Source organism: Oncorhynchus tshawytscha, unplaced genomic scaffold (genome assembly GCF_018296145.1).
Source record: "Oncorhynchus tshawytscha isolate Ot180627B unplaced genomic scaffold, Otsh_v2.0 Un_contig_9672_pilon_pilon, whole genome shotgun sequence".
Taxonomy (NCBI): Eukaryota; Metazoa; Chordata; class Actinopteri; order Salmoniformes; family Salmonidae; genus Oncorhynchus; species Oncorhynchus tshawytscha.
Window position 1 is genome coordinate 140,591 of NW_024609543.1, and position 25,597 is coordinate 166,187.

Genomic DNA, 25,597 nt, shown 5'->3' on the forward strand with positions numbered 1-25,597 from the left:
TGATTTGACACAGACATGTCATATTTGGCAATTTGCACCATATAAATTCAATGCATCAGCATATTTTTGGTTTACACTTTTGGTCAAAAAGCCAACAATCACGCTAGTCAAGTCTCAGACTTTCCGTGGTTGAATTGGACAACAAAGTGTTAAGAAATTGGTGCAGTTCATAAAGAAACTGCAAATACTTGTTTGACCTTTGACATGTGTCTAAATAAATATGATTTGGTCTATGTATCCCTTAACATCTGCTTCTTGACTTCAATAGATCTCAAAGCCGTCTGGAATTTTCAGTTTTTCACAACTGATTTGGCACATTGAAGGGAACAAAGGTCTATGCCCTTAAAACAGTTCATCCAGACATCGAAACGTACTTCTAATTTTGCTACATGGCCCGTAGTCATTGCAAAATCCAATATTGCTTTCAATTTCAATATATCTCTTTAAATCAAATTTCTCCATCAAAACTACACGTGTCAACCATTAATTAGTTCATATCTTAACACCACATTATTTGTGTGTGGATGCATAGTTTTTCATGGGACCTTAATCATGGACATTTCCTCAAATAAATTGTTAATAAAATATCAATATGTCTCCTTGAATGATATCAGTCATTTACATTTCTCAACATGGATGCTTCTGAAACAGTCTCAAAATGATCAAATACTAATAACTTTGGTGAGACACTTACAGAACATAAGAAATATTTGGAACTAGTGGTTGGCCCATTTGACAGTTTCATGGGATTTAACATGAAACTTTCAAAAAAATAATTAAACACATCATTTCAGATTTAAACAATCCTTAGTTCATTATATGAACAATGACAATAATTAAATGTTAATTCATTCACTTTTTTCCACTGTAAAAAAAAAAAAAAAGCCTTAATTGTGACATCTTGTATTTTTCCACAGTGCTGTCCAAAGGCACACGTTTAAGATCCACCCCTGACAATAATTACCTTGGTTGAATTTAAAAAGCCCCAACTCAGACTCCAGTTAATTCATTTCTCAGTGTACATGTAACACCAGAGGACAGAGAATGAAGGAAATACCACTGTCTGTGATTATTGTACTACACATCTGGTCCTACGGTGTTAAAGGTAAGACATTTTGATAAACACTAACTATTCATTCAATGAAGATTGCGTTTAGTATTCTTTACACATTCAAGGAATTGTGAGCACTGATGTTTTATAGGCAGTGCCTATATGTGGTGTAACGTGTAACTAATAAAAAGGCCTAGTACAGGGCAGAAACATTCATCTATACATTCCTTATCCAAGATACACTGTATTTGTTGAACAAAGGTCATTGTGCAGACAGATGATACATAACAATAAATGTATTTTCTGTCATTTTCCAGCTCAAGAATCTGGAAAAGGCTGTCAAAGACCCCAACTGGACAATGGCTTTGTTGACCCGGAGCAGAACATGTACCAGGATGGCATGACTTTGACTTATGCCTGTGATAAAGGTCTGAAAACACCAATGGAAGGCTGGTGGGGGATGATTACATGTGAGAATGGTAGATGGTCTGATACTCCTCTGTGTACGGGTAAGTACTGTCTGCTCTAACCTTGATCTATAGCAAAGGGGCTTATGTAAGAGTGGTGTAAAAACTCAGAAAACTATCCCTTTCGGTACAGGAAAGAGGGGATGTTGGTGTGACAGGACATATGATACACTTGTGTTGTGAACAACGTTCAGTACTATCATCTCTTGTACTTCGTTGTCCTTTATTTCTTTACTAATCATTGTGTGTACTGTATCTTCACAGCCAGTCGTTCTTGTGATGCACCTCCTCAAGTGAACCATGCAACTGTTGTTCAACAATATCAAAACAACTTTATTGATGGATCAAAAGTGGTTTATAAATGTAAAAGATCCTACATAATGGAAGGGAATGCAGATGTAGTCTGCCTTTTAGGAGAATGGACCTCCACCCCCACATGCAGTGAGTACTGACTTAAAGGGATGTGCCAGATTTGGACAAATAAGCCCTTTTCCTGCTTACCCTGAGTGAGATGAACTTGAGCATGCTAGCTGTTCCAGTAGACTTCCAGTAATTGACTCGCACAACTACCCTTGTCTTCCTTCATTCTGGACGCAGAGATATACAATTTTTAACCATGACTTCATCTTGATTTGGGTAAATCGAAGCAGGGCTTAAAATCTCACAGTATTCCTTTAAGATCCAACTGATTTCTGTTTTCTGACATCTGTACTGCATTTTTTGTGTCACTGAAGAGAGCAGTACAGTATTGACTTTGAGCTTCAGTCCAGAGTCCTCCAAAAGGGTTTCTAATAATATAACATAATCACGGGTTTAAAACTGACCATAAGCCTTGCTTCCGTTTCGTTGAAAAGTCAAAAGTGAGCAAATAACATGTATGGAAGTGTAATAATCACATGTATCTCTTAATCTGAAATCTAATCACATTATTGGTCAAGTACACATATTTTTTAGATGTTATAACATGTTATTGGTCAAATACACATATTTTTTAGATGTTATCACATGTGCAGCGAAATGCTTGTGTTTCTAGCTCCAACAGGGCAGTAATACATGGCATTAAAACCAATTAAAATAAATAACAATACACACGTAATCCGGAAAAATAAAGAAATGAAGAAATATCAGAACAATATTTTTTTGATACGCTGCTATACTGTAAAGCTTAGCGTGGTCATTCATTAAAGACATAATAGGAATGTATTGGTACATTTTGAAAGGGTCATTTCGCAGCCTTCCTTGCTGAAATCTAACCTAATGCAGGTAAAGTCAATAACAACACATGCAATCTGTGGAAAACATTTATTTCTGCTTGCTGATTTCAATCTTTTACCAGATTCATTTTCACACCTACCATAATGCTCTCCAACAGGTCATGAGGCCTTACGTAAGTGTAGGGACAACGAGTTTCAGTGCAATAACAGAAGGTGTATACCGACCATCTGGAGGTGCGACAAAGATGACGACTGCTCAGACAACAGCGACGAGGAAAACTGTGGTAAGTGAAAAAACAACAAACTTTTCTGAAATCTTCCAATTGCCTAGATACCTTAATATGCTAATTTAGCTAGAGGGGAAGGGAAGGTCTCGGGGGCTTTCTTTCCTCTATGAACCTGTTTTATCTCAGTCATTCTCGGTAGGTGTATTTTGTCTCTTAGTTACAATAGTTAAAATGTAAATAAATGTTACAGTAGGCCTATTTTTGTCTCTCAGAATATGAACTACCATGTCATCCCATTCAGGTTATGAAAATGTAGATCCATAACGGGTACGTTTTCCGTGCATCGGAAACACGGTGGATTACAAAACATGTAAGAGTTTACAGTTTTAAAAATATTATGATTTTTATTTCAGGTTGTTCATGATGAAGATGTGACTTACCGAAAGACCCGAGGATGGATAATACCTTGTCCAGTTGTTCACATATTACAACATATGTGTATTTTCTTAACAGGGCTAGGAACAGCAAATCACCCGAAGAGAGGAAAATAAAAATTGATTGTTTAGGATAAAACTGCTAAATGTAGCTTTTACATTTGGGTCATGATATAGAAAATGATTTACAGCACAAGAGGTTCAAAATTCAAAAGACACTCGCACATCTAAGCAGTATTTTTTTGCAGGTGCATGGCAACAGTTGAACAAGATGAAGGAAAAAGGAAACCGCACACTGCTCTTGATAGTATCACTGATCTTTAATGAGCTTACGTATCGGCCTCACGGCCTTCGTCAGGGCTTTTAGCACAAGGGGTTAAAATGGAGGGGAGCAGAGTAGGGTTCCATCATGACCGATCTCCATCATCTTAGGACTGGATAGAGCCTCCTGGGTGGCGCAGTGGTCTAAAGCTGTGCCAGTAGATATCCTGGTTCGAGTCCAGGCTCTGTCGCTGCCGCCCAGCCGGCAGGGATGTTCTTGTCCCGTTGTGCTCGAATGACTCCTGTGGTGGGATGAGTGCAATGCATGCTCACTATGATCACTGCTCATGACTGGATTACATTTGGAAACAACAATCTGAAACTATCAATAAATGAATATGTATGTGGGACACTAATCCTCCTGTATCTTACATATGGTTTTCTTTATTTAGAGGTTGTATTGGACAGAGAAGTCGAGTTTATTTAGAGGTTGAATTGGACAGAGAAGTCGAGTTTATTTAGAGGTTGTATTGGACAGAGAAGTCGAGTTTATTTAGAGGTTGAATTGGACAGAGAAGTCGAGTTTATTTAGAGGTTGTATTGGACAGAGAAGTCGAGTTTATTTAGAGGTTGAATTGGACAGAGAAGTCGAGTTTATTTAGAGGTTGAATTGGACAGAGAAGTCGAGTTTATTTAGAGGTTGAATTGGACAGAGAAGTCGAGTTTATTTAGAGGTTGAATTGGACAGAGAAGTCGAGTTTATTTAGAGGTTGAATTGGACAGAGAAGTCGAGTTTATTTAGAGGTTGAATTGGACAGAGAAGTCGAGTTTATTTAGAGGTTGTATTGGATAGAAGTCAAGTTTATTTAGAGGTTGTATTGGACAGAAGTTGAGTTTATTTAGAGGTTGAATTGGACAGACAGAAAGAAGTAAAGTTTATTTAGAGGTTGTATTGGACAAAGAGAGAAGTCGAGTTTATTTAAAGGTTGTATTGGACAGAGAGAGAAGTCGAGTTGATTTAGAGGTTGTATTAGACAGAGAGAGAAGTCAAGTTTATTTAGAGGTTGTATTGGACAGAGAGAGAGAGAAGTCGAGTTGATTTAGAGGTTGTATTAGACAGAGAGAGAAGTCAAGTTTATTTAGAGGTTGTATTGGACAGACAGAAAGAAGTCAAGTTTATTTAGAGGTTGTATTGGACAGAGAGAGAAGTCGAGTTGATTTAGAGGTTGTATTAGACAGACAGAGAGAAGTCAACACTATTATCCCAGAAACCCTAGACCCACTCCAATTTGAATACCGCCTAAACAGATCCACAGATGATGCAATCTCTATTGCACTCCACACTGCCCTTTCCCACCTGGACAAAAGGAACACTTATGTTAGAATGCTGTTCATTGACTACAGCTCAGCGTTCAACACCATAGTGCCCTCAAAGCTCATCACTAAGCTAAGGATCCTGGGACTAAACACCTCCCTCTGCAACTGGATCCTGGATTTCCTGACGGGCCGCCCCCAGATGGTGAGGGTAGGTAGCAACACATCTGCCACACTGATCCTCAACGCTGGAGCTCCCCAGGGGTGCGTGTTCAGTCAAATCAAATCAAATCAAATGTATTTATATAGCCCTTCGTACATCAGCTGATATCTCAAAGTGCTGTACAGAAAACCAGCCTAAAACCCCAAACAGCAAGCAATGCAGGTGTAGAAGCACGGTGGCTAGGAAAAACTCCCTAGAAAGGCCAAAACCTAGGAAGAAACCTAGAGAGGAACCAGGCTATGTGGGGTGGCCAGTCCTCTTCTGGCTGTGCCGGGTGGAGATTATAACAGAATATGGCCAAGATGTTCAAATGTTCATAAATGACCAGCATGGTCGAATAATAATAAGGCAGAAAAGTTGAAACTGGAGCAGCAGCACGGCCAGGTGGACTGGGGACAGCAAGGAGTCATCATGTCAGGTAGTCCTGGGGCATGGTCCTAGGGCTCAGGTCCTCCGAGAGAGAGAAAGAAAGAGAGGAGAGAATTAGAACGCACACTTAGATTCACACAGGACACCGAATAGGACAGGAGAAGTACTCCAGATATTACAGACTGACCCTAGCCCCCCGACACATAAACTACTGCAGCATAAATACTGGAGGCTGAGACAGGAGGGGTCAGGAGACACTGTGGCCCCATCCGAGGACACCCCCGGACAGGGCCAAACAGGAAGGATATAAGTTCCCTCCTGTACTCCCTGTTCAGTCCCCTCCTGTACTCCCTGTTCACCCACGACTGCATGGCCAGGCATGACTCCAACACCATAATTAAGTTTGCAGATGACACAACAGTGGTAGGCCTTATCACCGACAACGACGAGACAGGCTATAGGGAGGAGGTCAGAGACCTGGCCGGGTGGTGCCAGAATAACAACCTATCCCTCAATGTAACCAAGACTAAGGAGATGATTGTGGACTACAAGAAGAGGAGGACCGGGCACGCCCCCATTCTCATCGACGGGGCTGTAGTGGAGCAGGCTGAGAGCTTTAAGTTCCTTGGTGTCCACATCAACAACAAACTAGAATGGTCCAAACACACCAAGACAGTCGTGAAGAGGGGACAACTAAGCCTATTCCCCCCCAGGAAACTAAAAAGATTTGGCATGGGTCCTGAGATCCTCAAAAGGTTCTACAGCTGCAACATCGAGAGCATCCTGACTGGTGGCATCACTGCCTGGTACGGAAATTGCTCGGCCTCTGACCACAAGGCACTACAGAGGGTAGTGCGTACAGCCCAGTACATCACTGGGGCTCAGCTGCCTGCCATCCAGGACCTCTACACCAGGCGGTGTCAGAGGAAGGCCCTAAAGACCCCAGCCACCCCAGTCATAGACTGTTCTCTCTATTACCGCATGGCAAGCGGTACCGGAGTGCCAAGTCTCGGACAAAAAGGCTTCTCAACAGTTTTTACCCCCAAGCCATAAGACTCCTGAACAGGTAATCAAATGGCTACCCGGAGTATTTGCATTGTGTATAGTCACTTAACAATATCTACATGTACATACTCCCTCAATCAGCCTGACTAACCGGTGTCTGTACATAGCCTCGCTACTTTTATAGCCTCGCTACTGTTAGTTTTCACTGTCTTTTTACTGTTGTTTTTATTTCCTTACTTACCTATTATTCACCTAATACCTTTTTTGCACTATTGGTTAGAGCCTGTAAGTAAGCATTTCACTGTAAGGTCTACACCTGTTGTATTCGGTGCACGTGACAAATTAACATTGATTTGATTTAGAGGTTGTATTAGACAGACAGAGAGAAGTCAAGTTTATTTAGAGGTTGTATTGGATAGACAGAGAGAAATCAAGTTTATTTAGAGGTTGTATTGGACAGACAGAGAGAAGTCAAGTTTATTTAGAGGTTGTATTGGATAGACAGAGAGAAATCAAGTTTATTTAGAGGTTGTATTGGACAGACAGAGAGAAGTCAAGTTTATTTAGAGGTTGTATTGGATAGACAGAGAGAAATCAAGTTTATTTAGAGGTTGTATTGGACAGACAGAGAGAAGTCAAGTTTATTTAGAGGTTGTATTGGATAGACAGAGAGAAATCAAGTTTATTTAGAGGTTGTATTGGATAGACAGAGAGAAGTCAAGTTTATTTAGAGGTTGTATTGGATAGACAGACAGAAGTCAAGTTTATTTAGAGGTTGTATTGGATAGACAGAGGAAAGTCAAGTTTATTTAGAGGTTGTATTGGATAGACAGAGAGAAATCAAGTTTATTTAGAGGTTGTATTAGATAGACAGAGAGAAGTCAAGTTTATTTAGAGGTTGTATTAGACAGACAGAGAGAAGTCAAGTTTATTTAGAGGTTGTATTGGATAGACAGAGAGAAATCAAGTTTATTTAGAGGTTGTATTGGATAGACAGAGAGAAATCAAGTTTATTTAGAGGTTGTATTGGATAGACAGAGAGAAGTCAAGTTTATTTAGAGGTTGTATTGGATAGACAGACAGAAGTCAAGTTTATTTAGAGGTTGTATTGGATAGACAGAGGAAAGTCAAGTTTATTTAGAGGTTGTATTGGATAGACAGAGGAAAGTCAAGTTTATTTAGAGGTTGTATTGGATAGACAGAGAGAAATCAAGTTTATTTAGAGGTTGTATTAGATAGACAGAGAGAAGTCAAGTTTATATAGAGGTTATATTGGATAGACAGAGAGAAGTCAAGTTTATTTAAGCAATAAGGCTTGAGGGGGTGTGGTATATGGCCAATATACCACGGCTAATGGCTGTTCTTATGCACAATGCAACGCAGAGTTCCTGGATACAGCCCTTAGCCACGGTATATTGGCCATATACCACATTTCCCTGAGGTGCCTTATTGCTTTTATAAACTGGTAACCAACATAATTAGACCAGTAAAAATAAATGTTTTGTCATACCCATGATATACCATGGCTTTCAGCCAATCAGCATTCAGGGCTCGAACCACCCGGTTTATAATGCACATTAATGAACATGGTGATCCCCTATAAGGCAACATATACATCCCCATAAGGACAGTACATAAGGACAGTACATCCCCATAAGGACAGAAACCTATCATAAGTATCAAGCGTCTCAGAGTAGAAGTGCTGATTTAGAATCAGTTTTGCCTTTTAGATCATAATGAATAAGATTACATGGACGGAAGGATGGCCTGATCCTAGATCAGGGTGTTTTATACATACTACCCAGGCTGTTCCCTCCTGTCCATTGTGAAAGAAACATGATATACATAATATACAGAATACTTTAAGATTGATTCAGACGTGGTTGACCTCATGATACACTGATTAAACAGCCCTTTCTAGTTTTGAGGAGCCTGCTGGGTGTCGGGACGTCACCCCTAGACGCATTGCATTTCCCCCACTGATGGTGTAATTGGTTATGGTTACTATTGGGAGAGGGGAATCTGATCCTAGATCTGTACAGGGGAAACTTCGTCCCGGAGCAACAGGCTGACAACACCATGATTGATTGTTACTCTAAAATTCTGTGGTAACTGGTAAGAAACGTGGAATATTATGGAACTTGATTTGCATGGGGTAAATGTGTTGTATAATACTTGTATAATAATTCAATTTAAATTGTGAATAAATAGCCAGATTACACCTGTAAGATTCAGACATACAGCCAGCTATTTGGAAATGAGACATCCTGTTCTGGAATGACCTTTTGTAATCAATCAGGCTCCTGTCACAATATACATCACTCACTCACACTCATTTATGGAATGACAGAGATCTTAGGCTTTTGTGTGACAAGAGAAACTTTTTAAAAAGTGCTCTTTGAACTAAAATATGATGAAAGACTTGGGGCTCAATCAAGGTGGTGCAACGTTTGGACGATCGCAGATATAAATATCACAAATGGAGCTGATGAGATTCCCTGTTCCACACGGCTGACAACTAGACCTGTTCGACACCATCTGTTTCTATCAGAGCGTTCGCCCCTGAATAAGCTGCAGAGGTTAAAAGAGCAGGACGATCGCATTTTATTTTAAGTATAGCTATATAAAAACTTCATAACCCATAGATAACCCATTCATAACAGATTCATAACCCATACATAACCCATTCATAACAGATTCATAACCCATACATAACCCATTCATAACAGATTCATAACCCATTCATAACCCATTCATAAACTATACATAAGCCATGCATAACCCATTCATAACAGATTCATAACCCATACATAACCCATTCATAAACTATACATAAGCCATGCATAACCCATTCATAACCCATTCATAAACTATACATAAGCCATACATAACCCATTCATAAACTATACATAAGCCATGCATAACCCATTCATAACCCATTCATAAACTATACATAAGCCATACATAACCCATTCATAAACTATACATAAGCCATGCATAACCCATTCATAACCCATTCATAAACTATACATAAGCCATACATAACCCATACATAACCCATTCATAAACTATACATAACCCATTCATAAACTATACATAAGCCATACATAAGCCATACATAACCCATTCATAACCCATTCATAAACTATACATAACCCATTCATAAACTATACATAAGCCATGCATAAGCAGGGCAAGAGCATTTTGTGAATGCTTATGTTAACAACCGTACCCTTCAAATAAACGTTACCTCTATGGGCTCATACAGTTTCGTACGGGTTATAAATGTGTACTGTATGGGTTATAAATGTGTACTGTATGGGTTATAAATGTGTACTGTATGGGTTATAAATGTGTGATAATGTCCTTATGTCGGTACCCTTTAAATAAAATGTTGCCAAAAGGGAAGTATAGAGAGGCATTATCAATGGGCGACGTGGTCCGAGTTGGAGATGTTCTGGACGGGGGTGGCAGAGTCCAGGCCCAGCAGGGTGCCCAGGTACGACTGATCCCTGGGGTCCAACATCTGGTCAGGCTGCACCGGGTGAACAATGTTGGCCGGCTGGGGGGTAAGCGTGTACTTCTCCAGGAACGCCAGCTCTGTGGCAGTCTGGTACCCCCCAGCTGTCTGCTGCTGCCCCTGACCTTGGGGCGGGCAGGTTACGTGTCCCCTCAGGTCACCCTGTACCCCCGAGACCACCCTGGGCATCTGGACGGGCACCAGCGTGACAGGCACACACACATCGGAGGGGACGTTCTGGAGAACGGTCTTGGGTTCAGCCCGGTACACTTTGGAGGGGCCGTGGGTATTATAAGGCAGAGTCACCATCTTATCCTCTGTCAGCACCACCGGAGGCTGCTGGCGGTGCTGCTGCTGGTGGTGCTGCTGCTGCTCAGTGGACTTAGCACCGTGTACATGGTCCATATGATACTTCAGCTTGTCTTTCCTCTTAAAGGTGGCACTGCAGTGCGGGCAGTTAAAGGGGCGGGCATCCGAGTGGATCACCATGTGCTTGGTGAGGGTCTTCTTAATGCGGAACGTCTGTTGGCACACGGGGCATCGGTAAGGTTTTTCACCTAGCAGAAGACATGACGGAAGTTAGTTGGGCAAACATAGTATTATAATTAGAGGGGAAAAAGGGCGGGGGGTAGAGGGGTGGGGTGGGGAGGTAGAGGGATGGGGAGGTAGAGGGATGGGGAGGTAGAGGGGGTAGGGGGTAGAGGGGAGGGTGGAGGTAGAGGAGATAGAGGGGAGGTAGAGGGGAGGGTGGAGGTAGAGGGAGGGTGGAGGTAGAGGAGATAGAGAGGAGGTAGAGGGGAGGGTGGAGGTAGAGGAGATAGAGGGGAGGTAGAGGGGAGGGTGGAGGCAGAGGAGACAGAGGGGAGGTAGAGGGGAGGGTGGAGGCAGAGGAGATAGAGGGGAGGTAGAGGGGAGGGTGGAGTTTGAGGAGATAGAGGGGAGGTAGAGGGGAGGGTGGAGGTAGAGGAGATAGAGGGAGGGAGGGTGGAGGTAGGGGAGATAGAGGGGAGGTAGAGGGGAGGGTGGAGGCAGAGGAGATAGAGGGGAGGTAGAGGGGAAGGTGGAGGTTGAGGAGATAGAGGGGAGGTAGAGGGGAGGGTGGAGGCAGAGGAGACAGAGGGGAGGTAGAGGGGAGGGTGGAGGCAGAGGAGATAGAGGGGAGGTAGAGGGGAGGGTGGAGTTTGAGGAGATAGAGGGGAGGTAGAGGGGAGGGTGGAGGTAGAGGAGATAGAGGGGAGGTAGAGGGGAGGGTGGAGGTTGAGGAGATAGAGGGGAGGGTGGATATAGAGGGGAGGCAGAGGGGTGGGTGAAGGTAGAGGAGATAGAGGGGAGGCAGAGGGGAGGGTGGAGGCAGAGGAGATAGAGGGGAGGTAGAGGGGAGGGTGGAGGTAGAGGAGATAGAGGGGAGACAGAGGGGAGGGTGGAGGCAGAGGAGATAGAGGGGAGGTAGAGGGGAGGGTGGAGGTAGAGGAGATAGAGGGGAGACAGAGGGGAGGGTGGAGGTAGAGGAGATAGAGGGGAGGTAGAGGGGAGGGTGGCGGTTGAGGAGATAGAGGGGAGGTAGAGGGGAGAGGTTGAGGAGATAGAGGGGAGGTAGAGGGGAGGGTGGAGGGAGGGTGGAGGTTGAGGAGATAGAGGGGAGGTAGAGGGGAGGGTGGAGGCAGAGGAGGGGAGGTACAGGGGAGGGTGGAGGCAGAGGAGATAGAGGGGAGGTAGAGGGGAGGGTGGAGGTTGAGGAGATAGAGGGGAGGGTGGAGGCAGAGGAGACAGAGCAGGGTAAAGGTTTTGTTGTGGCCCTTTGTCTGTAAAATAGTAAAAAAACTTTTAAAAAACAGATGAAAAGCAGACATTCATTGAAGCGTGTGTATAGTGTGTTGGCTGCTGGTCTAGGAAATGAAAGCAGGTCGGTATGTTGCCTGCCACACCTATCATCTATTCATTGCACATCTACGTCCACCAAATACATTTGTTCTGGATTAATATGTCAATAAACGCTCGATGTGAAAAGAAAGTTATGCTGACCAGGCAAACAGACATTCACAGCTTATACTGTCATCTTACCTGAGTGTGTTCTGAAGTGCATCTCCAGACTGGACTTCCCTTTGAACTCCTTCTTACAGACCTCACACTGATGCACAGCTGTTTTATACCTATAGAATCCACACACATGTTCCCAATGCTTAGTCCTTTCACAAATAGTCAACTAGACACCATAGAAGATCCTCTTCAACAGTAAAAAATAATATATATGTTTTTCATTTGACAAACACAGGGTTTGTTCCATCTGGGTTGTTGGGTTGATAAAATGTAGTATCAATAAAATAATTATAATTATATAATTGTAATTATACCAGCGACAGCGAGTACAAGAAATTGAAACCAAAAAAGACATTTTCAACGTCTTTTCAACATCTTGTGCTCATAGGGTAGTCACATTAATACCAAAAAACTATGTGACTGTATGTGTTTGACTGTCCAGATATGGAAGTCATGTACTGTGAATTTACTTTGTTTTATTGAATATCATGTGAAAATGTGTTTCACTATGCAATTGTTGTTTGTCCAATGCTGTTTATTCTGCCTATTGTCTTGATCATTTAATAAAAAATAATATTAAAAAATCCCTTTGGCGCCCTGCTGTGTTTAAATCCAGACTGACACTTTAAATCTAGAACATATTGGTCACGTTCCAGCATGACCACATTGCAGATGTTACGTTTCATCAACCAATGGTTACATGCCACGTCATCAGATTGCTATATTATATGATGTAGTTAGCTGATATGTTAACACCTACTCAGTCGTTGTGAGATCTGTCATGCATCTGCAATGTAGTCAACCGCGTTGTGAGATCTGCCATGCACCTGCAATGTAGTCAGCCTGGAACGCGCCCATTCCCTCTATCTCCATCCACCATCAGGACCACTTACTTTTGCCACACCTTCTCTCCCAGGTGGACACTTTTGTAATGGACGGTCAGGTGATCATGACGTCTGAAACACTTCCCACACTCCTCACACTGGTGGGCTTTCTCCCCTGATAACAACCAAAGGGAGAGTCAATTCAATTATTATCCCGTAAGACAATTCGTGTGCAGCGTAAAAACATAGAAACAGGTCCAGGACCATGTATGAAGAAATAACCCAGGGGAACATTTGACTCTCTTTTGCACGGCTACGGAACATAACACGAAAAGGAAGGTGTGTGTACTGTACCCGAGTGTATTTTCTGGTGTTTGGTCAGATGGTCGTGGCGTATGAACGTCTTTCCGCATTCGTCACACTCGTAGCGCTTGTCGTCGTGGTGGACTCGAAGATGAAGCCTATCAGAATAAAGTCGGGGGTTCAAGTTTTTAACAAATGTTAATATGCAATTAAAACAGGCCAACATTTGATTTATTTTGTATTAAATGATGACAAAATGATGATACAATTATTTTCTCTGGAGAAGACAAAAACTACCCAATAGAAACCTCATGAACATGGGAATCCACCCATAGGGTGATAGCCAATAAGAACTAGGTACGTCATGAACTGCCCAAGCATATTGACCTATAAGAGCTGCCGTGGCGGAAACTCTGTCCACAGATACTGCAGAGGTGAGGTTTCTCTCCGCTGTGAATCCGCAAATGTTCTCTCAATGTTGTCCTACGGACATAAAAAAAGAATCACATTACAATCAATGGAGTTAGATTGATAGTAGACCAGTCCCTTTGGCGCCCTGCTGTGTTTAAATCCAGACTGACACTTTAAATCTAGAACATATTGGTCACGTTCCAGCATGACCACATTGTAGATTTTACGTTTCATCAACCAATGTTTCATCAACCAAGTTGAGACTGTTACCATGTGAGCAGTGAGAGATTGTAAGGTTCTGCTTTTCTTTTCTTAGTCAACCTTGTGTTCTTTTTCTTTGTGTTCTGAAATGTAGTCCTGTTTCTTTGTGTTGTGGAACGTAGCCCTGTTTCTTTGTGTTCTGGAACATAGCCCTGTTTCTTTGTGTTCTGGAACGTAGCCCTGTTTCTTTGTGTTCTGGAACGTAGCCCTGTTTCTTTGTGTTCTGAAACATAGCCCTGTTTCTTTGTGTTCTGGAACGTAGCCCTGTTTCTTTGTGTTCTGGAACATAGCCCTGTTTCTTTGTGTTCTGGAACATAGCCCTGTTTCTTTGTGTTCTGGAACGTAGCCCTGTTTCTTTGTGTTCTGGAACATAGCCCTGTTTCTTTGTGTTCTGGAACGTAGCCCTGTTTCTTTGTGTTCTGGAACATAGCCCTGTTTCTTTGTGTTCTGGAACGTAGCCCTGTTTCTTTGTGTTCTGGAACGTAGCCCTGTTTCTTTGTGTTCTGGAACATAGCCCTGTTTCTTTGTGTTCTGGAACGTAGCCCTGTTTCTTTGTGTTCTGGAAGAGTAGCCCTGTTTCTTTGTGTTCTGGAACGTAGCCCTGTTTCTTTGTGTTCTGGAAAGTAGCCCTGTTTCTTTGTGTTCTGGAACGTAGCCCTGTTTCTTTGTGTTCTGGAACGTAGCCCTGTTTCTTTGTGTTCTGGAACGTAGCCCTGTTTCTTTGTGTTCTGGAACATAGCCCTGTTTCTTTGTGTTCTGGAACGTAGCCCTGTTTCTTTGTGTTCTGGAACGTAGCCCTGTTTCTTTGTGTTCTGGAACGTAGCCCTGTTTCTTTGTGTTCTGGAACATAGCCCTGTTTCTTTGTGTTCTGGAAGTAGCCCTGTTTCTTTGTGTTCTGGAACGTAGCCCTGTTTCTTTGTGTTCTGGCCCTGTTTCTTTGTGTTCTAGCCCTGTTTCTTTGTGTTCTGGAAAGTAGCCCTGTTTCTTTGTGTTCTGGAACGTAGCCCTGTTTCTTTGTGTTCTGGAACATAGCCCTGTTTCTTTGTGTTCTGGAAAGTAGCCCTGTTTCTTTGTGTTCTGGAACGTAGCCCTGTTTCTTTGTGTTCTGGAACGTAGCCCTGTTTCTTTGTGTTCTGGAACGTAGCCCTGTTTCTTTGTGTTCTGGAACGTAGCCCTGTTTCTTTGTGTTCTGGTACGTAGCCCTGTTTCTTTGTGTTCTGGAACGTAGCCCTGTTTCTTTGTGTTCTGGAACATAGCCCTGTTTCTTTGTGTTCTGGAACGTAGCCCTGTTTCTTTGTGTTCTGGAACGTAGCCCTGTCTTTCATTTATGTTCATTAATTTCACCTGTGTTCGTGTCTCACCTGGTCTCATCAGCTCCCAATTTAGTTCAGTTCTTTATGTTTGTGTAGTTGTGAGGTATTGTTTGTTTTTGACTGCCTGCCTGTGTTTGACCATTGCCTGCCTGTGTTTGACCTTTGCCTGCCTGTGTTTGACCTTTGCCTGCCTGTGACCACGGTTCCTGCCTTCTGCGATGTCTCAATAAACATTTGCCGCGCTCTGCGCGTGAATCTACACCTTTTTCTCCCTGGGTATTCATTACAACCACCACCAAAAATAATTGTTAAAAAGAAATTGGTTAAAAGTTTTGTTAAAAGTTATAACATTAGCAGTTGTTGTGTAAAACAACATAGAAATTCAATGTAATCACACTTACATGTGCAGTATTCTAAGCACTGCTGTTTATTTTAGTATTTTTATTTATTTATAATTTTCCCACAACACAAAAAAATAACATCAACCTGTTTATTGTAGCTGTGACAATCCTACCTCTCCCTCACTGACTTCCCACAGATTAAGCAGGTCCAGATCTACTGTCTGTATTATATTAGGACAGACCAGCTAGATCTACTGTCTGTATTATATTATGACAGACAAGCTAGATCTACAGTATCTATTATATTATGACAGACCAGCTCGATCTACACTCTCTTATAATATGACAGACCAGCTAGACCTACTATCTCTGTAATATGACAGACCAGCTAGATCTACTGTCTCTATTATATTATGACAGACCAGCTAGATCTACTGTCTCTATTATATTATGACAGACCAGCTAGATCTACTGTCTGTATTATATTAGGACAGACCAGCTAGATCTACTGTCTCTATTCTATTATGACAGACCAGCTACATCGACTGTCTCTATTATAATATGACAGACCAGCTAGATCTACTGTCTCTATTACAATATGACAGACCAGCTAGATCTACTGTTTCTATTATAATATGACAGACCAGCTAGACCTACTGTCACAATTATATTATGACAGACCAGCTAGATCTACACTCTCTATTATAACATGACAGACCAGCTAGACCTACTGTCACAATTATATTATGACAGACCAGCTAGATCTACACTCTCTATTATAACATGACAGACCAGCTAGACCTACTGTCACAATTATAGTATGACAGACCAGCTAGATCTACTGTCTCTATTATATTATGACAGACCAGCTAGATCTACTGTCTCTATTACAATATGACAGACCAGCTAGATCTACTGTCTCTATTATATTATGACAAACCAGCTAGATCTACTGTCTCTATTATATTATGACAAACCAGCTAGATCTACTGTCTCTATTATATTATGACAGACCAGCTAGATCTACTGTCTCTATTATATTATGACAGACCAGCTAGATCTACTGTCTGTATTATATTAGGACAGACCAGCTAGATCTACTGTCTGTATTATATTATGACAGACAAGCTAGATCTACAGTATCTATTATATTATGACAGACCAGCTCGATCTACACTCTCTTATAATATGACAGACCAGCTAGACCTACTATCTCTGTAATATGACAGACCAGCTAGATCTACTGTCTCTATTATATTATGACAGACCAGCTAGATCTACTGTCTCTATTATATTATGACAGACCAGCTAGATCTACTGTCTGTATTATATTATGACAGACCAGCTAGATCTACTGTCTCTATTCTATTATGACAGACCAGCTAGATCTACTGTCTCTATTATAATATGACAGACCAGCTAGATCTACTGTCTCTATTACAATATGACAGACCAGCTAGATCTACTGTTTCTATTATAATATGACAGACCAGCTAGATCTACTGTCTCTATTATATTATGACAGACCAGCTAGATCTACTGTCTCTATTATATTATGACAGACCACAGACCAGCTAGATCTACTGTCTCTATTATATTATGACAGACCAGCTAGATCTACTGTCTCTATTATATTATGACAGACCAGCTAGATCTACTGTCTCTATTACAATATGACAGACCAGCTAGATCTACTGTCTCTATTATATTATGACAGACCAGCTAGATCGACTGTCTCTATTATAATATGACAGACCAGCTAGATCTACTGTCTCTATTATAATATGACAGACCAGCTAGATCTACTGTCTCTATTATATTATGACAGACCAGCTAGATCTACTGTCACTATTATATTATGACAGACCAGCTAGATCTACACTCTCTTATAATATGACAGACCAGCTAGACCTACTGTCACAATTATATTATGACAGACCAGCTAGATCTACTGTCTCTATTATATTATGACAGACCAGCTAGATCTACTGTCTCTATTACAATATGACAGACCAGCTAGATCTACTGTCTCTATTATATTATGACAGACCAGCTAGATCTACTGTCTCTATTATATTATGACAGACCAGCTAGATCTACTGTCTCTATTATATTATGACAGACCAGCTAGATCTACTGTCTCTATTATATTATGACAGACCAGCTAGATCTACTGTCTCTATTATATTATGACAGACCAGCTAGATCTACTGTCTCTATTATATTATGACAGACCAGCTAGATCTACTACAGTCTCTATTATATTATGACAGACCAGCTAGATCTACTGTCTCTTATAATATGACAGACCAGCTAGATCTACTGTCTCTCTGTAATATGACAGACCAGCTAGATCTACTGTCTCTATTATATTATGACAGACCAGCTAGATCTACTGTCTCTATTATATTATGACAGACCAGCTAGATCTATGTCTCTATTATATTAGCTAGATCTAGACCAGACAGACCTATCTGTCTCTATTATATTATGACAGACCAGCTAGATCTACTGTCTCTATTATAATATGACAGACCAGCTAGATCTACTGTCTCTATTATAATATGACAGACCAGCTAGATCTACTGTGTCTCTATTATAATATGACAGACCAGCTAGATCTACTGTCTCTATTATATTATGACAGACCAGCTAGATCTACTGTCTCTATTATAATATGACAGACCAGCTAGATCTACTGTCACTATTATAGTATGACAGACCAGCTAGATCTACTGTCTCTATTATATTATGACAGACCAGCTAGATCTACTGTCTCTATTAATATGACAGACCAGCTAGATCTACTGTCTCTATTATATTATGACAAACCAGCTAGATCTACTGTCTCTATTATATTATGACAAACCAGCTAGATCTACTGTCTCTATTATATTATGACAGACCAGCTAGATCTACTGTCTCTATTATATTATGACAGACCAGCTAGATCTACTGTCTCTATTATATTATGACAGACCAGCTAGATCTACTGTCTGTATTATATTATGACAGACCAGCTAGATCTACTGTCTCTATTATATTATGACAGACCAGCTGACAGACCAGCTACACTCTCTTATAATATGACAGACCAGCTAGACCTACTATCTCTATTAATATGACAGACCAGCTAGATCTACTGTCTCTATTATATTATGACAGACCAGCTAGATCTACTGTCTCTATTATATTATTATGACAGACCAGCTAGATCTACTGTCTCTATTATATTATGACAGACCAGCTAGATCTACTGTCTCTTATATTATGACAGATCAGCTAGATCTACTCTCTCTACTATAATATGACAGACCAGCTAGATCTACTGTCTCTATTACAATATGACAGACCAGCTAGATCTACTGTTTCTATTATAATATGACAGACCAGCTAGACCTACTGTCACAATTATATTATGACAGACCAGCTAGATCTACACTCTTATTATAATATGACAGACCAGCTAGACCTACTGTCACAATTATAGTATGACAGACCAGCTAGATCTACTGTCTCTATTATATTATGACAGACCAGCTAGATCTACTGTCTCTATTATAATATGACAGACCAGCTAGATCTACTGTCTCTATTTAATATGACAGACCAGCTAGATCTACTGTCTCTATTATATTATGACAAACCAGCTAGATCTACTGTCTCTATTATATTATGACAGACCAGCTAGATCTACTGTCTCTATTATATTATGACAGACCAGCTAGATCTACTGTCTCTATTATATTATGACAGACCAGCTAGATCTACTGTCTGTATTATATTATGACAGACCAGCTAGATCTACTGTCTGTATTATATTATGACAGACCAGCTAGATCTACTGTATCTATTATATTATGACAGACCAGCTCGATCTACACTCTCTTATAATATGACAGACCAGCTAGACCTACTATCTCTGTAATATGACAGACCAGCTAGATCTAATGTCTCTATTATATTATGACAGACCAGCTAGATCAACTGTCTCTATTATAATATGACAGACCAGCTAGATCTACTGTCTCTGTAATATGACAGACGAGCTAGATCTATTGTCTCTATTATATTATGACAGACCAGCTAGATCTACTGTCTCTATTATAATATGACAGACTAGCAAGATCTACTGTCTCTATTATATTATGACAGACCAGCTAGATCTACTGTCTCTATTATAATATGACAGACCAGCTAGATCTACTGTCTCTATTATATTATGACAGACCAGCTAGATCTACTGTCTCTATTATATTATGACAGACCAGCTAGATCTACTGTCTCTATTATAATATGACAGACCAGCTAGATCTACTGTCTCTATTATAATATGACAGACCAGCTAGATCTCTACTCTCTATTATAATATGACAGACCAGCTAGACCTACTGTCACAATTATATTATGACAGACCAGCTAGATCTACTGTCTCTATTATATTATGACAGACCAGCTAGATCTACTGTCTCTATTATATTATGACAGACCAGCTAGATCTACTGTCTCTATTATAATATGACAGACCAGCTAGATCTACTGTCTCTATTATATTATGACAGACCAGCTAGATCTACTGTCTCTATTATATTATGACAGACCAGCTAGATCTACTGTCTCTATTATAATATGACAGACCAGCTAGACCTACTGTCACAATTATAGTATGACAGACCAGCTAGATCTACTGTCTCTCTAGATTATAATATGACAGACCAGCTAGATCTACTGTCTCTATTATATTATGACAGACCAGCTAGATCTACTGTCTCTATTATATTATGACAGACCAGCTAGATCTACTCTCTGACTGATCTATATATGACAGACCAGCTAGATCTAATGTCTCTATTATATTATGACAGACCAGCTAGATCTACTGTCTCTATTATATTATGACAGACCAGCTAGATCTACAGTCTCTATTATTTTATGACAGACCAGCTAGATCTACTGTCTCTATTATATTTTGACAGACCAGCTAGATCTACTGTCTCTATTAATATGACAGACCAGCTAGATCTACTGTCTCTATTTATTATGACAGACCAGACCAGCTAGATCTACTGTCTCTATTATATTATGACAGACCAGCTAGATCTACTGTCTCTATTATATTATGACAGACCAGCTAGATCTACTGTCTCTATTATATTATGACAGACCAGCTAGATCTACTGTCTCTATTATAATATGACAGACCAGCTAGATCTACTGTCTCTATTAATATGACAGACCAGCTAGATCTACTGTTTCTATTATAATATGACAGACCAGCTAGATCTACTGTCTCTATTATATTATGACAGACCAGCTAGATCTACTGTCTCTATTATAATATGACAGACCAGCTAGATCTACTGTCACTATTATAGTATGACAGACCAGCTAGATCTACTGTCTCTATTATATTATGACAGACCAGCTAGATCTACTGTCTCTATTACAATATGACAGACCAGCTAGATCTACTGTCTCTATTATATTATGACAACCCAGCTAGATCTACTCTCTATTAGATCTACTGTCTCTATTATATTATGACAGACCAGCTAGATCTACTGTCTCTATTATATTATGACAGACCAGCTAGATCTACTGTCTCTATTATATTATGACAGACCAGCTAGATCTACTGTCTCTATTATATTATGACAGACCAGCTAGATCTACAGTCTCTATTATATTATGACAGACCAGCTAGATCTACTGTCTCTTATAATATGACAGACCAGCTAGACCTACTATCTCTATATATGACAGACCAGCTAGATCTACTGTCTCTATTATATTATGACAGACCAGCTAGATCTACTGTCTCTATTATATTATTATATTATGACAGACCAGCTAGATCTACTGTCTCTATTATATTATGACAGACCAGCTAGATCTACTGTCTCTATTCTATTATGACAGACCAGCTATCTACTGTCTCTATTATAATATGACAGACCAGCTAGATCTACTGTCTCTATTACAATATGACAGACCAGCTAGATCTACTGTCTCTATTATAATATATGACAGACCAGCTAGAGACTGTCCTACTGTCACTATTATATTATGACAGACCAGCTAGATCTACTGTCTCTATTATAATATGACAGACCAGCTAGATCTACTCTCTATTATATAGTATGACAGACCAGCTAGATCTACTGTCTCTATTATATTATGACAGACCAGCTAGATCTACTGTCTCTATTATAATATGACAGACCAGCTAGATCTACTGTCTCTATTATATTATGACAGACCAGCTAGATCTACTGTCTCTATTATATTATGACAGACCAGCTAGATCTACTGTCTCTATTATTATGACAGACCAGCTAGATCTACTGTCTCTATTATATTATGACAGACCAGCTAGATCTACTGTCTATTATATTATGACAGACCAGCTAGATCTACTGTCTCTATTATATTATGACAGACCAGCTAGATCTACTGTCTCTATTATATTATGACAGACCAGCTAGATCTACTGTCTCTATTATAATATGACAGACCAGCTAGATCTATTATAATATGACAGACCAGCTAGACCTATTATATTATATGTCTCTATTATATTATGACAGACCAGCTAGATCTACTGTCTCTATTATATTATGACAGACCAGCTAGATCTACTGTCTCTATTATATTATGACAGACCAGCTAGATCTACTGTCTCTATTATATTATGACAGACCAGCTAGATCTACTGTCTATTATATTATGACAGACCAGCTAGATCTACTGTCTCTATTATATTATGACAGACCAGCTAGATCTACTGTCTCTATTATAATATGACAGACCAGCTAGATCTACTGTCTCTATTATATTATGACAGACCAGCTAGATCTACTGTCTCTATTATTATGACAGACCAGCTAGATCTACTGTCTCTATTATATTATGACAGACCAGCTAGATCTACTCTCTCTATTATATTATGACAGACCAGCTAGATCTACTGTCTCTATTATATTATGACAGACCAGCTAGATCTACTGTCTCTATTATATTATGACAGACCAACTAGATCTACTGTCTCAATTATATAATTTCAGACCAGCTAGATATACTGTCTCTATTATATTATGACAGACCAGCTAGATCGACTGTCTCTATTATAATATGACAGACCAGCTAGATCTACTGTCTCGATTATATTATGACAGACAAGCTAGATCTACTGTCTCTATTATAATATGACAGACCAGCTAGATCTACTGTCACAATTATATTATGACAGACCAGCTAGATCTATTATTATATGACAGACCAGCTAGATCTACACTCTCTATTATAATATGACAGACCAGCTAGACCTACTGTCTCTATTATATTATGACAGACCAGCTAGATCTACTGTCTCTATTATATTATGACAGACCAGCTAGATCTACTGTCTCTATTATATATGACAGACCAGCTAGATCTACTGTCTCTATTATATTATGACAGACCAGCTAGATCTACTGTCTCTATTATATTATGACAGACCAGCTAGATCTACTGTCTCTATTATAATATGACAGACCAGCTAGATCTACTGCTCTCTATTATATTATGACAGACCAGCTAGATCTACTCTCTATTATAATCTATGACAGACCAGCTAGATCTACTGTCTCTATTATATTATGACAGACCAGCTAGATCTACTGTCTCTACTGATCTCTCTATTATATTATGACAGACCAGCTAGATCTACTGTCTCTATTATATAATATGACAGACCAGCTAGATCTAGATCTACTGTCTCTATTATATTATGACAGACCAGCTATGACAGACCAGCTAGATCTACTGTCTCTATTATATTATGACAGACCAGCTAGATCTACTGTCTCTATTATATTATGACAGACCAGCTAGTCTCTATTATAATATGACAGACCAGCTAGATCTACTGTCTCTATGACATACCAGCTATGACAGACCAGCTAGATCTACTGTCTCTATTATATTATGACAGACCAGCTAGATCTACTGTCTCTATTATATTATGACAGACCAGCTAGATCTACTCTAGATCTCTATTATATATATGACAGACCAGCTAGATCTACTGTCTCTATTATATTATGACAGACCAGCTAGATCTACTGTCTCTATTATATTATGACAGACCAGCTAGATCTACTGTCTCTATTATATTATGACAGACCAGCTAGATCTACTGTCTCTATTATATTATGACAGACCAGCTAGATCTACTGTCTCTATTATAATATGACAGACCAGCTAGATCTACTGTCTCTATTATATTATGACAGACCAGCTAGATCTACTGTCTCTATTATAATATGACAGACCAGCTAGATCTACTGTCAGCTATTATATTATGACAGACCAGCTAGATCTACTGTCTCTATTATATGACAGACCAGCTATGACAGACCAGCTAGATCTGTCTCTATTATATTATGACAGACCAGCTAGATCTACTGTCTCTATTATATTATGACAGACCAGCTAGATCTACTGTCTCTATTATATTATGACAGACCACAGACCAGCTAGATCTACTGTCTCTATTATATTATGACAGACCAGCTAGATCTACTGTCTCTATTATAATATGACAGACCAGCTAGATCTACTGTCTCTATTATATATGACAGACCAGCTAGATCTACTGTCTCTATTATATTATGACAGACCAGCTAGATCTACTGTCTCTATTATAATATGACAGACCAGCTAGATCTACTGTCTCTATTATATATGACAGACCAGCTAGATCTACTGTCTCTATTATATTATGACAGACCAGCTAGATCTACTGTCTCTATTATATTATGACAGACCAGCTAGATCTACTGTCTCTATTATATTATGACAGACCAGCTAGATCTACTGTCTCTATTATATATGACAGACCAGCTAGATCTACTGTCTCTATTATATTATGACAGACCAGCTAGATTATTATATTATGACAGACCAGCTAGATCTACTGTCTCTATTATATTATGACAGACCAGCTAGATCTACTGTCTCTATTATATTATGACAGACCAGCTAGATCTACTGTCTCTATTATATTATGACAGACCAGCTAGATCTACTGTCTCTATTATATTATGACAGACCAGCTAGATCTACTGTCTCTATTATAATATGACAGACCAGCTAGATCTACTCTCTATTATATATGACAGACCAGCTAGATCTACTGTCTCTATTATATTATGACAGACCAGCTAGATCTACTGTCTCTATTATATATGACAGACCAGCTAGATCTACTGTCTCTATTATAATATGACAGACCAGCTAGATCTACTGTCTCTATATATGACAGACCAGCTAGATCTACTGTCTCTATTATATTATGACAGACCAGCTAGATCTACTGTCTCTATTATAATATGACAGACCAGCTAGATCTACTGTCTCTATTATATTATGACAGACCAGCTAGATCTACTGTCTCTATTATATTATGACAGACCAGCTAGATCTACTGTCTCTATTATATTATGACAGACCAGCTAGATCTACTGTCAGACCAGCTATTATATTATGACAGACCAGCTAGATCTACTGTCTCTATTATATTATGACAGACCAGCTAGATCTACTGTCTCTATTATATTATGACAGACCAGCTAGATCTACACTCTCTATTATAATATGACAGACCAGCTAGATCTACTGTCTCTATTATATGACAGACCAGCTAGATCTACTGTCTCTATTATATTATGACAGACCAGCTAGATCTACTGTCTCTATTATATTATGACAGACCAGCTAGATCTACTCTATATTATTATATATATTGACAGACCAGCTAGATCTACTGTCTCTATTATATTATGACAGACCAGCTAGATCTACTGTCTCTATTATAATATGACAGACCAGCTAGATCTACTGTCTCTATTATAATATGACAGACCAGCTAGATCTACTGTCTATCTATCTATTGTTTCTAGATTATATTATGACAGACCAGCTAGATCTACTGTCTCTATTATATTATGACAGACCAGCTAGATCTACTGTCTCTATTA

The 25,597-nt window shown here is 39.8% G+C and overlaps 2 protein-coding genes across 4 annotated transcripts; one reads left to right on the top strand and one right to left on the bottom strand.

The window, feature by feature from the left end:
• Nucleotides 1–959: 959 nt before the first annotated feature.
• LOC112227183 (coagulation factor XIII B chain-like) lies at nt 960–4,070 on the top strand. Of its 3 annotated transcripts, none has more exons than XM_042315830.1 (6): nt 960–1,105; nt 1,369–1,560; nt 1,783–1,959; nt 2,891–3,016; nt 3,232–3,286; nt 3,373–4,070. In XM_042315830.1, exons 1-5 carry the CDS (start codon nt 1,045–1,047, stop codon nt 3,273–3,275), a joined length of 600 nt encoding a protein of 199 aa, XP_042171764.1. In that variant the 5' UTR covers nt 960–1,044; the 3' UTR covers nt 3,276–3,286; nt 3,373–4,070. The 3 variants fall into 3 exon arrangements, with proteins under 3 accessions (XP_042171764.1, XP_042171765.1, XP_042171766.1); XM_042315831.1 differs by having other exon boundaries at nt 3,261–3,286; XM_042315832.1 differs by lacking the exon at nt 3,232–3,286.
• Nucleotides 4,071–9,629: 5,559 nt separating this feature from the next.
• On the bottom strand, nt 9,630–15,789 carry LOC121845068 (zinc finger and BTB domain-containing protein 41-like; the record flags this gene model as incomplete). Its single annotated transcript, XM_042315829.1, has 6 exons — nt 9,630–10,642; nt 12,147–12,235; nt 13,016–13,121; nt 13,301–13,407; nt 13,637–13,732; nt 15,749–15,789. Coding segments are annotated over 6 exons (1,092 nt in total), but the record flags the coding sequence as incomplete, so codon positions are not given.
• Nucleotides 15,790–25,597: the final 9,808 nt, after the last annotated feature.

What these genes read in the sequence shown, in the direction of transcription:
- LOC112227183 (XM_042315830.1), top strand. Translation starts at nt 1,045, where the DNA reads ATGAAGGAAATACCACTGTCTGTGATTATTGTACTACACATCTGGTCC. An exon ending in CTGGTCCTACGGTGTTAAAG is followed by an intron (nt 1,106 to 1,368) that starts GTAAGACATTTT and finishes GTCATTTTCCAG; the next exon opens with CTCAAGAATCTGGAAAAGGC. An exon ending in CAGCGACGAGGAAAACTGTG is followed by an intron (nt 3,017 to 3,231) that starts GTAAGTGAAAAA and finishes TTTGTCTCTCAG; the next exon opens with AATATGAACTACCATGTCAT.